Below are 12,651 nucleotides of genomic sequence, written 5' to 3'. Positions count from 1 at the left end.
ACTGATGGGTGGATGGATGGATGGGTGGACGGACAGATGGATAGATGGGTGGATGGACAGATGGATTGACAGACGGACGGACAGATGGATGGACAGATGGATAGGTGGATGGATGGATGGATGAGTGAATGGAGAATGGATGGGTAGATGGGTGGTGCATTGATGGGTAGATGGGGGATGGACTGATGGATGGATGGATGGATGGATGGATGGACGGACGGATGGGTGGATGGACGGACGGACGGATGGGTGGATGGACGGATGGATGGGTGGACGGACAGATGGATGGGTGGATGGATGGGTGGACGGATGAGTGAATGGACAAGTGGATGGATGGACAGACATATGGATGGACGGGTGGATGGGCGGGTGGATGGGTGGGTGGATGGATGGATGGACGGATGGGTGGAGGACGGACGGACGGATAGGTGGATGGATGGATGGATGAGTGAATGGAGAATGGATGGGTAGATGGGTGGTGCATTGATGGGTAGATGGGGGATGGACTGATGGATGGATGGATGGATGGATGGATGGATGGACGGACGGATGGGTGGATGGACGGACGGACGGATAGGTGGATGGGTGGATGGACGGATGGATGGGTGGACGGACAGATGGATGGGTGGATGGATGGGTGGACGGATGAGTGAATGGACAAGTGGATGGATGGACAGACATATGGATGGATGGGTGGATGGGCGGGTGGATGGGTGGGTGGATGGATGGATGGACGGATGGGTGGAGGACGGACGGACGGATAGGTGGATGGATGGATGGACGGATGGATGGGTGGACGGACAGATGGGTGGATGGATGGGTGGACGGATGAGTGGATGGACAGGTGGATGGATGGACGGACAGATGGATGGACGGGTGGATGGATGGATGGACGGGTGGATGGGTGGGTGGATGGGTGGGTGGATGGATGGATGGATGGATAGATGGATAAGTGAATGGAGAATGGATGGGTAGATGGGTGGTGCATTGATGGTTAGGTGGGGGATGGGCTGATGGGCGGATGGATGGATGAGTGGATGGACCACAAGGCCCAGTGGTGGGCACAGGCACAGGGGCTCTCACCTACTCTCCCAGGGCAATCAGGGCACCCTCTGGCCCTGGACATGGACTTGGAGGCCCAGGGACTCTGATCTCATCTCTCCAGCTCCAGCTGGAAACAGGTGTGCCAACCCTGACCCCCTAACATGATTGGCCAGTGGTGTTTCTGAGCAGCTAGGGAAGCGGACAGGGCTACAAGACAGCCAGACTGCAGCTTGGGCTATTTGGGGTCCTGACCTGGGGACACAAGTAGGTGACCAGCCATCCCAATGTGTCTGGGATTGGGGTGGTTCCCAGGATGCAGGACTCAGTTTTACAGGATTTTCTCGGAAATGGGGCTTTCAGAACTAAAACTGGCCACCTGAGGAAGGGTGACAGACCCAGCCTGCCCCTCCTGCAGGGTACCACTGAGGAGTCTGGTTGAGGCACCCTTTCTAGGGCCCAGCTGAGAGAGGAGACAGTCTGTATGAGTGTATGAAGTAGAATTCAGGATCCTCCTTCCTGAAATTTCAGCTGCGTATGGGTTGTAACGTAGGCCCTCCTTCCCTTTTCCCCTAACCAGTTGTACTTGTGCAGTGAACGGCCTTCACAACTGTACGTGGCAGCCCTGTGTTGGTCCTTTCCTGTCCCTGTAGTGTCTTAGGGTTCAGCTCTTCTCTTCTGGGGCAGGGACCCTGACCCGAGCTAACCTGAACTGCTATCCTCTAGCAGTGAGTGTCGGGCTCATGGGGGTGATTACTAATGATCAGGGCCATGAGTCTCAGCTGGATCCACACCAGAGTCTCCCACAGGGCCTGGTGACACACGGTTTGCGTTTCAGATTCAGTAAGTCTGGGGTGGGACCTGGAAATGTGTATTTGCGTTCCCGACAAGTTCCCGGGTGTTGCTGATGCTGCAGGCCCAGGGACCCCACTTTGGGAAGCACTGGACTATGGCTCTTGGCTTCTTAGAGAGGCTCCCCCGAACAAGGCAGAAAGGAGGGTCCCCTGTCAGTCCTGGGGTCCAGGGCAGTTAGAGCCCTGCAGGTGACGACAGTGACACCTGGTGGCTTCTCAGGGCTGGCCCTGGGCCCAGGCTGACAGATCCCTCCACCTCCCACACCCTCCACCCCCACCCTCCCCCGCATGTGTGAGGGACTCCGTTGGCTTCCCCATTTCACAGGTGAGGAAACTGAGGCTTGCCGACAGTCAGAAGAAGCCATTCTGGCCCAGGGTCTGTACGTTCACTGCCCAGCTGAGCAGCATGGAGCAGGGGAGGTGGGGGCTCGTGCCTGGGGTGGGGCCAGGACCCTGCCCTCGGCCTGGCTCGGGGAAGGAGGGTGGGAGGGTGCTGGCGAGGCTGGGCCTCCCCTGGGCCTGGGCCCCGGGCTGCGGATTGTGGATACTAGTTCTGTCTTGTCATTTACGCCCTGTTGGCCAACAGCATGGGGCCTGTGGCTTTGAGGGGCTGTACCCCCATCGTGGGACCTGGGGTGGCCCTGGGGAGCCAGGGCTCTGAGGAGAAGCCTTGAGAGAGGCTGAGCCTGGCGTGGGGTCTGCAGGAGGAGGGGCCCAGGCCTGAGGGAGCTTCCCTGGGACTCAGGAATATTTCAGAGCATAGACAGTGCACCTTGCAGTCCCGTCCTGACCTTTGGCCCAGTCGGGGTCTCCAGGCTGGAGGGTGCTTGAGACGAGAGGGCTGGCTGTAGAGGACTGGCTGCGGGCTCTGGATCCTGGCCAGGGCCCCCTGACCCTGGTCGTGAGGCAGGTTCTGAGGGCTCCTGGAGGGCGCCGGTACTGGGCTGGGAGGCCTGGAGGCAAAGAGGAGGGTGGGACATTCACATGCCCTGCGGTGTCCCCACACTGTCCCACGGGGTCTTGAACAGCACCAGGGGGAGGGGTCGGCTGGATGGTGAACCACCAGCTGAGTCTCCAAGGAGACACCAGGCATGCAGACGAGGTGCGGTCAGCGTGTGTCCCACACACTGACACAGGACAGGGCTGCCGGGATGTTCCAGAACCGGGAGGCTGGAGGGGTAGGGAGGTCGTGGGACGGCAGACCCCAGCTGGCGAGTCAGGGAGGCTGAGAGGGCAGTCAGGAGCCCAGGAAAGCTGGGCCAGGTGGTTCGGGGCTGTAGGAGGTCAGGGTCGGGGCTGCGATGTCTTCATTGCCACGGCTCTGTGAGGTTTGACGTTATTTCCAAGCAAAAAAAAAATAGGAGCGAAAATTCCGGGTCTCCTTAACCTCTCGGGGCTTGGTTCGGTCCTCTGTAAAGTGGGCACAAACGTCTCATCAGGGCTTCTGGGGGAGAAGCAGAGAGCTGAGCACCACAGGCCGGGGGGGACGCTGGACAGCGTATGACAAAGCAGCCGTCCCGCCACGGGGTGCTGTCTGCCTGAGGCGCAGGGAGGTCTAGGGCCGGCCGGGGTCCCACGGTGGGGCGTGGCCCGCACACACCCAGCTGGTGGTGCCCTGGGGCCGCCGTGGTGGGCCCGGACGCAGAGAGGGTGGGTGAGCTGCCCTGGCCCGTCCTGGAGGCCCGGTGACCAGCTCCCTGGTGTAGTGAGATGGGGCGGGATGGCCCGCGGTTTCCGGGAAAGGGGACGGGGCTGGAGCTTGCTCTTCTGGGTGTTTCTCTCCATTCTGAGTAGTAAATGGTTAGCTCTGTCCCCGCTGCCCTCGCCCTGGGTGGTGGCCGGGGACCCTGTGTGGGTGAGCAGGGCAGGACAGGGGTGAGGAGCCCACAGGCAGAGGGTGGGTCTGTGTTTGCTGAGCCTGCCTCTCCCTGTCCCCAGATGAAGGCCACAGCGTCCAGAGGGGGCGACCGCCACAGTGGGGATGACAGCTTCCACGAAGCCACCAGCTCCCGGAGGAGCAGTTCTCGGGACCAGCTCAGTGACGTGAGTGCCCCAGCCACTTGCTCAGCCGCTCGCTCCCGAGTCTCTCGGGTGCCCCCCACCTCCAGCAGACGCTGCAGGCTGCGTGCTTAGGACCCCGAGAGGCTCACGAGAGGGCTTTGCCTTTGCAATTAGCATTTTGCCTTCATTAAAACGTGATTTCTCACTAATTAGGACTTCCCCACCAGGAGGGGTTTAAATGAGGAACGCCGATTAGGCCCCAGCAGGAGCCGCAGGGGAGGCCCCTCTTCCGCGGGGCCGCCCTCTCCCGCGGGTGCTGCTGGGCAGGTGGTGGGCAGGGAGGCGGGTCTGTGGGGGGACAGCAGTGGGTGATGCTTCCGGTGCTGAGGCAGCCTCGGGCCCCCTGGGAGCACGGTGCCCCGCGGAGGCACACTCAGTGCCTGATCTGGGGGACAGACTGTCCCAGAGGACAGGTCCCCGGGCCTCAGGCATAGTATGGGGGCGACCCTGGCCACACGCAGAGATTGCACTTGGGACTTGGCAGGCAGTAGCGGTCTGGGCACCCTCCTGGGTCTCCCTGGCTCCCTGGCCACAGCCACCTGGAGGAGGGGGTGGGTGGGCACAGCAGGAACTGGGACGGGGACAGGGGGATGGGGGTCCCTGGAGGAAGCCCCTCCCCCTCCCAGAGGCCTTTGTCTTCCTGGACCCTCAGCTGCAGATGCGGTGGGGGGGGTGGGCAGGGCCTGGTTTCTGGGTGACTGAATGGAGTTCGCCTCTCTCATTATCATCTCAAAAGGGGCGGGGGTGGGGGGGCGCGGCCAGCAGGGGGAGGCCTGGAGGAGGGCCTAATTGCCCAGCTCTGAGAAGCTTGTCGCCACAAGATGGGAAAATAGGCTGGTAATTGTCTGGGGCCCAGGGCTGCCCTACTTCGGACTCTAATTGCTGGCGGGACCAGTGAAGACGGATTCTGAGCACAGTAGGGGCGGCCCTGAGGGCACGGGCTCCAGGGCAGTCAACAGCACCCCGCCCGCCCCCGTTAGCGGGGCTTGGGGGTGGCCCTCCCCCAGGACCTGGCAAGGGCCTGCCTGGGCTAGGAAGGGTCCCAGAGCCCCAGGCGAGGCTGCTTTGTGCAAAGCGGTGCAGGCTGGGCTGCGCTAGGAGGGGACCTCGCTTCCCCCGTGTTCACCCACCCTCCCCGAGGAATCTGCAGCCAGATCCCCCCGCCCCCCCGTCCCCCGCAGCGCGCTCTGGACCCTGGTGTGCGGGTTCCAGCCAGCCTGCCTGGCCTGCCGCGCACGCGCCCCCTCGCGCACGCGCTACACCTACCCCCACGTCCGCCCGGCCCGCCCTCTCCTGTGCCCTGTCCCCCATCCTGCCAGCCTGTGTACTCGTGGAACGCGCCTCCCCACGCGGCTGCCCCACGCTCCGTCAAGTGCTGTTGGGGTCACCCTCGGGGATCTCCCTGCGTGGCCGCTGGCCTCCAGGCACAGCTGGTCCTGAACTCTCACTTCCCTGACCCCGAGGCTATCGGTCCAGCTCCCTTGCCAGGACCCTGGGAGGCTGGGGATGGTAAGGACCAGGCCAGCCTGGACACAGGGTCGTGGGGCTGCAGACCGGGCCCCAGGAGGGGCCTGCCTCCCTGCATTCCCGAGGCTACAAGCTGTGAAAGGGGGTGGGGGGCCTCTTGGACATGGGCCGGAGGGCGGAGACCATCACTGAGGGCACGCGGGGAATCCGAGTCTCCTGAGGACAGTTCGGTGCTCAGGCACAGCGCCAGGCTCCTGGGGCTCCGTGATGCTCTGCTCTACCCTCCCCTGCAGCTTGGAGTCACAGCATCTGCACCCAGGGATGGGGGCTCCGAAGGCTCAGGTCCTGGGTGGAGGGAGTGGTCCTGGGGGGGGGGGGCGGCGGGTGGGCAGCGGTTCTGGGGCCCTGACCCTCTCACTGACTGTCCTTCCTTCCGCACAGAGCTCTGCGCAGGCGGTCTCCGGCCGGGGCTACTCGGTAAGTCCGTCGCCTCTCCTCTGCCGTCTGTGCCCTGCATGCCACATCTCCCTGGAGCCCCCGACTGTCCCGAATGCTTCCCCCGGGGCTGGAGAGATGTCAGGATGGTCCTGGCCCTGCAGCGGGGCTGGGGGTAACTTGGTACCGGGCTGGGGTGGGGCCAGAGCCGCCAAGATGGGGAGGGAACATCACGCCCGCTCAGGGCCCTGCCCTGGAGAGACCTCCTCAGGGAGTAGGGGTGGGGGAGACCCTGCCTCTGGAGGCCTGCCAGGAAGCAGTTGGAGTGAAGGGCCCTGGGGCCTGAGTGACTGGTCCCCCCTCCCCCGGGGACTCGACTCCCCGCACCACAGCCGTGCTGGCAGGCAGCCCTCTGGCCTTAGCTCTGCTCGGGGCCAAGGGCAGGAGGGGCTGGCCTTGCCGAATGGCTCCAGCTGTGTGGGGACCCCCACTCTGCCCCTGGTCCGGGGGAGCAGCCCCTGCCCGGTCCTCACGACTTCATTTCATTTCCCCTTAAGTGTCAGGAGGAACGTTAATGACACCATAAAACCCAGAGCTCCGTAAAAGCCATTTCTGCAGATTTACGGCCATTTGGGCTCACTGGAGGGCGGGGCCGGGGCTCCGCCCGCCTCATCGCTGCAGCCCCTGATTTACTGCGAGTTCCAGAGTTCCAGGGCCTGCTGGGCTGGTTACATAAATCACAGTGGCTTTTTATAGGGTGTCATCAACCCGCTGACTCGCTGTGTGGCAGGGCCACCCCGCACCCCTGGCCCTCCCTTGACCCCCGGCCATCCAACTCAGGGTCTGCTGCCTGGGCGGCTGTGCCTTCGGGTTCCGACCCGGATCAGGTGTGGTGCTTTCCAGCTTTGCCCATGAGGGCCGTACGCTTCTGGGTGGTGGTCGCATCCAGACGCCAGAGGGGCGTCTCTCTGGGGGAACCCTGCCCTCCTCAGGCAGCCGTGACTCCCTTGCCCCCAGTCACAGCCACGGGTGACAACCTCCTCCTCCCACGGGCCTGGGCAGTCCCCACGTCCCGGCCACTCTCAGAGGTGACCACGCTGAGCACTCAGCCTCAGCCTCTGAGCTGTGCAGGCACTGGGCTCCGGTGAGGGACAGGGCCGGTGGGCCTCTGGTACGGGGGCAGCTGGCAGTAACGTGCTGTGGTCGGGATGAGAGAGAGTGAGGGGCCAGAACCCCCACCAGCAGGTGAGGTGAGGGACGTGGGCTGGTCCCACAGGGCCCCCTAGAGAGGCCAGGCCCAGGGATGCCCCATTTGGAGCCTCCTTCTATGTCCAAGTCCCCCTGGGCTGCTGGGGTCTCCCTGCCCGGAGCTTCCTTGCCAAGCCACTGGACAGCCCTTCTGCTCCCAGATTGCGTGCGTCATTCACGGTCTTCTCCCCAAAGAGCTTTTTTGAATGTTTCCTGGAGAAGAACCCATAATTAAGGTGCCAGCTGCTTGCAACTTAACCCCGCACAGCTGTTGCACGGGAGTGACAGGTGGCGGCAGGGACAGGCTCCGCCTGCTGCTGGGGCCGTGGGGGTTCCTATGTGTGCACGCCAGGCCCTGGCACTTGCAGATGTGTGCACTAGGCCCTGGTGTGAGTGGGTGTGTGTGTTGGTCCCTGGCACGTGCCTGTGGGCCCTGCAGGGTGTGGGTGGTTGGCCCCACCCTCCCCGAAGCAGAGGTGTCTCTGGCCCCGGGGAGCCGGAACTGACCCAGGTGACCCTCGTCCAGTAGGAGCAGGCAGAGTGGGGCGGGTGGGTGGCCAGGCCCAGGCCTGGAAAACACAGTGAGCTCAGCACCCAGATCTCTGCGTGCCTCGGGCCCCCAGGGCTGTCTGTGGTGCTGGCAATGCCCGCCAGGGGTTTGAGGCCTGGGCCAGCTGGGCTGGGCAGAGGGGTTGCAGCCCTGCCTCTAGACCTGGGCATCACCATGGGAGCCTGGACACTTAGGCGTGTGCGTGTGTGGGCGTGTGCCATGGGACCCTGGACACTTGAGTGTGTGCGTGTGTGGCATGAGCATCATGGGACCCCGGACACGTGTGCGTGTGCGGGCGTGTGCCATGGGACCCTGGACTCTTGAGCTTGTGTGTGTGCATCATGGGACCCTGGGCACTTGAGCGCGTACGTGTGAGGGTGTGTGCATCATGGGACGACCCTGGACCCTTGAGCGTGTGTGTGTGCGGGCGTGTGCGTGGCGTTTCAGTGGGTAGGTCGCGTGGCTTCTGCGTGCCCTTGCCTCGTGTGCAGCTCCGTGTGGCTCTCGGTGAGAGGAGGGTGTGTGCCACGTCCCCCTGTGCGTTGACATGTGTCTGGCAGGTGGTCTCTCCGTGTGGCCGTGGTGGGGCTGTGCACACCAGCACCTGGAGGTGCCTCGTGTTTCTCCGTGGGCCGTGTGTAAGTGCCAGGTGTGGCACAGGTGCGTCTCGTTTGTGTGTGGCTGACTGCAGGCGGGCCACACGTGCCTGTGTGTGACCCGTGGCCCCTGCCGCTCGGGTGTGTCTGCAGTTGGGGCCTCAGCAGGGCTCGTGCCCGTCTTTGCCCGTCCCTGACAGCGTCCCTGCGCTAGGTGCTTATAGACTGGACTTAAAGGGGCTTAATTCTGTGAGGTTCTTACCCCAGCGAATCCCCAATTATTGCCCATCCTCAACAGCTGCTGTCCCGGAAGCTTGGTGCAGCCTCCCCGGCTCACCATCAGATGCTAGTGCCATGAAATTAGTTGGAAAGGAATTCTCTCAATTTGGCTGCTTGCAACTGAGAGCATGATGACCCATCTCCCTCCCCAGCAGGGACTTGGGGTTTCCTTTATTAGAGAGAAGCGAGGGTCCAGGTGGCTACTGAGGCCGGGAGGCCGGCCCTGCCCTCTGCATCCCGAGTGAGTGTGGTGGTCGGTGCTCACAGAGGTATGGGGGCCTGGCAGAGCCCCGACAGGTGGGGCCATCAGCCAGGCAGGTCTCAGGTCTCTCCGTGGTGGACATTGTTGCCATGGCGATGACCCCCCCCCCCAACCTCCAGGTGAGGACACTCAGGCGCGGGGGGTCAGAGAGGCCCCCCAGGTACCCACTGAGGGGCCCAGCCGAGACGCGGAGCGCAGCCGGCGGGCCAGTCCTGCTCTGGTCTGTCACCGTCAAGAGGGAGCCGCCTTCCCGGCACCTTGTCCCGCCCCTCGCTCGCCGGCCCCGCCCCTCGCCCGCTGGGGCTCGCAAACCTGTTCGGCCCTCGGGCTCGGGCGATTCTCCCGGCCCACAAGGTGCTTGCGCGTTGTCCCCCCTCGATGAGCGCTTATAGTCTGTTCTGCACCCGTCACTGGTGCTGGGAAGGAACCGAATGGCCAATGTCCCTGTCCCGCGGGCCTCACGGTGCCACGGAGAAGACAGTCAATAGAGCAGATAAGTAGCACTCCCAGGTGGAGGCGGTGAGCGCAGCGGTGGGAAGGCGGTAGGAAGGTGAACGTGGTGCGGCAGGGGAGGTGTCTGCACCACGCCAGTGGCACCGGGAGCCCCCAGGGCCACGGCCCTGCCGTGGGAGGGGCCCACCTCCGTGTGTGAAGAGGCGCGGGGCTGCCGCTGCTGCGGGAGGGGTCCCCACCTGCAGGAGGGTCCAGGCGAGGCTCTAATTGGACTCCGGGCAGGATGGGGAGGAAGGGGTGTCTGCCCGGCCAGGCAGCCGGGAGGGGAGGGGTGCGTGTGGGAGAGCCGGCTGGTCGGGGTTGAGCAGCGCCCCACCTGCTAGACCTGCCAGGGCAGTAGCCCCTCACGCAGGGCAGGGTGGAACGAGCCGCTTGGCCTGATCGCCTTGGGGGCATTTCTGGAAATTGACTGTAAGACTTTGGTTGGGCTACCGGACCGGCCGGTCTCAGCACCTCCTGCCACGGGCGGGGCGGTGGGGGGAGGCTGCCTGGGACTGTGCTGTGCCCCAGGCTGTCCCCTTCACCTCAGTGCCTGGGCAGCCGGGCAGACCTGAGAGCACCTGGCAGGGCCCCAGCTGGTGCCGGGCCGGTGCCCGTCAGTTGCTGAGGAAGCCCGGAGGGGCTCAGTGTGGAAAGACCACTCCCTCGCCTGGGCCTCCGCTCCCCCGCTGTGGGCTTCCCTGTGTGGCCCCTGCGTGGGCCGGTTCGGCCTCCTCACAGCATTAGGGCGCCTTAGCGAGAGCCGGGAGGAGGCCGCGTCGGCGGTGTGGCTTCCACACCCTCTCTCGTCACCAGAGAGCCACTTGGACTCAAGGGGCAGGTCCGAGGCCCTCTTCCTCGGCAGGAGGGTGCCCACACTTTGTGAGCGGACACAGGCTGATGGGCACACACACCCCTCACCCGTTCCGACCCGGCCTCTCCTTCCCCGGGGGGCGGGGGCGCAGCAGGTCTGTGCCGGCGAAGACAGGCGCGTGCGTGCACAAGGCAGCTGGCGCCTGCAGCCGACGTCTGGCGAGTGCCTGCAGCGTGCCGGGCCCCGTGTGGCTGTGAATGAGGCTGACCTGAGCCCGGCCAAAACAGCAGCAGCTGCAGCCACGGAGGGCCACGTGTGTGTGATTCAGCACACGCGTGGGGTCCCCCTGTGGCCTTGGGCCACCACTTCCTCCCGGGACAGTGGTGGTAGCTCCTGGCTCCGTGCGTGGTGTCCCGCCCTCCGTCGTGCCTTCCGGGTGCTGAGTCCAGGTGGGCCCTGTGCTTGCTGGGGCCAAGCAGGTGGCCCCCCCGGGGACCAGGGACAGAGCTCGAGGTAACTGACGGGTGCATGCAGGCCGCTTGCCGGCTCTGCCTCCTCGAGCCAGGGCCATCTGTGGTTAAAGGTGGGGTGTAGCATGAGATGGGGTGGACCTGGGTCCCGGTGAGGTGTCAGATGGCTGGAGGGTGGGTGGACACGTGCAGCGGAACCCCGGCCGGCTGTCCTCTTTGGGGGAGCTGGCGGAGAGGTGCCCGGGGTGTCCCAAGCCGTCCTGAGACCTGCTTGCTCCCCAGGAGTGGCCGCCCCCGAACAGCGTGGGCTGTGTCTTTACGAGGCAGGTTTACGACATCCATTACCCTGCTCCTTGGGCCACTTCTGAGCGGCCGTAATTTGTACAAAAGCAATAAAAACCAGTCAGCCTGTCCCTGGAGTCAGGGAGCTGCATTCTCCTAACGACCTCTGAGCACAGGGCAGTCCTTGAGCCGCTGCTCGGGGGACAGCGGGGACGGTGGGGGTGTGCACTGAGCACGGTGTCCTTCCCTGTGACGCAGCCCCAGCCAGTGCCTGGTGTCTCTTTTCAGAGGATCCACTGTCTACCCACCCTTCATTCACTCAGCCCCCCGCCTAGGGCCCTGGGGTGCAGCCGTGGCCCACGTGTGTCCAGCTGGTAGAACACGGAGGCCCCTCCCTGTGGGTGGGTGAAGAGCCCCTGTGTCCCGGGCGCCTGTCACCCAGCGCTTCAGCCCGGCTGGGTCAGGGGGTATCAGCCCCAGCTGGGCAGGGCCACTTTCTCAGGCTGGTTGTGAGATTCCGAACGTGGCCCTAGGGTACCTCCAAGATTGTGTTCCCAGGGAAGCCGATCCTGATGTGGAGGCTGATGAGGGTTTGACCCAGAACAGCCAGGCTGGCCCTTTATTGCTGTGCGGTCTGTGGATGGGGCACCGGGAGGGGCGTGGCCTTAGGGGCCTGTGCTCCCGAGCTCCCTTCCTGTGGCCCAGGGCTGCAGGCCCCACTCCCCGGAGCCAGGTAGCAGGATGTTCCTGGAAGGGGGCAGGGCAATGAAGTGCTGTGCACTCCCAGGTAGGGCAAGGACAGGACAGAGGATGAAATGATGAACAGGCGACCTACCCAGTACTTTAGTTGCTGGCGAATGGTCTTAGGAAAGATACAGGCGGAGGGGGTGCCGGGGTAGAGGGGGAGGGGTGCCCGGGTAGGGGGGAGGGTCCTCAATCTCTGACTTTATCTTGTGTGAGCAGGTTCTGAAGGTAACTGTGTGTGTCTGACAGGTTCTACCTGCCTGGACAGTCACGTGGGCACATTTCTGTACCTTGTCTCTCTGTGGCCATTTTCTGCAGGTAGCCTGGGCCTTGTCCCCTTGCTCTGCTGTCCCAGGTGAGGTCAGCCTAGCCAGGGCAGGGTGTGCCCCAGGCACACCAGGGTTGCATGCCCTCCCCTTCCCGGGTTTCTGGGGACTCACCCTGCTGGACAGAGAAACTTCCTACCCCCACTCCTTTGTCCTGCCAGATGCTGGAGGTGGGAAGGAACAGTCCCCCTGGAGGGTCCACCCCCCCACCACCAGTGTTCTGCCCGCCACCCCCACTCACAGAGCAGTGCTGCGTGTGTGCTGAGCTGGTCGGTCACCGTCGGGTCAGGGCAGCACAGCCCAGGACAGCCATGAGCGCCTCCGCCCCCAGCCCTGGGACCTGGTGCCGTGGGCAGCACCTGCCATCAGCACCTGCCGTCCTGCTGGGGCCTTGCCAGAGCTGCCTGCAAGGGTCACGTGTGGCTCCTGCGCGCCGGGATGGGGGACAGGGACGGCCCCTGCTCGCATTCCTTCCCGCGCTCCACAGCGCCACAGAGCCCTGTCCTAGAGGGAAGGGCCAGCTGGGTAAGGTCAGGCCAGGGTCTGCGCTGCAGGGGAGGAGCGTGACGCTGCCCTGGGGCTGGGGGCCTCAGTGTTCTCTGGAAGAGGGCCAGGGCGGTAGCCCTACAGGGCCACAGAGACAGAGTGAAAGTGTTTGCTGTTCCTGTGCCATCTCCGAGGGCACATGGTTCTGGAGCTCTGCGCGTCCGTGACGGTGGCCCCGGGAGCT

General features: G+C 64.3%; 1 protein-coding gene across 1 annotated transcript in view; it reads left to right on the top strand.

Moving 5' to 3' along the window:
* Positions 1 to 12,651, top strand: part of FBRSL1 (fibrosin like 1) — a 79,734-nt gene that overhangs the window by 26,786 nt on the left and 40,297 nt on the right. The window contains 2 exon segments of the mRNA XM_053901866.1: positions 3,834 to 3,938; positions 5,865 to 5,900. Of these exon segments, the coding sequence (XP_053757841.1) occupies positions 3,834 to 3,938; positions 5,865 to 5,900 (141 nt within the window).

Source organism: Panthera pardus, unplaced genomic scaffold (genome assembly GCF_024362965.1).
Source record: "Panthera pardus isolate Hobbes unplaced genomic scaffold, ASM2436296v1 HiC_scaffold_14, whole genome shotgun sequence".
In the NCBI taxonomy this organism is placed as follows: Eukaryota; Metazoa; Chordata; class Mammalia; order Carnivora; family Felidae; genus Panthera; species Panthera pardus.
Note: the sequence above shows the minus strand (reverse complement) of the source record. Positions and strands in the feature narration are given on the sequence as shown.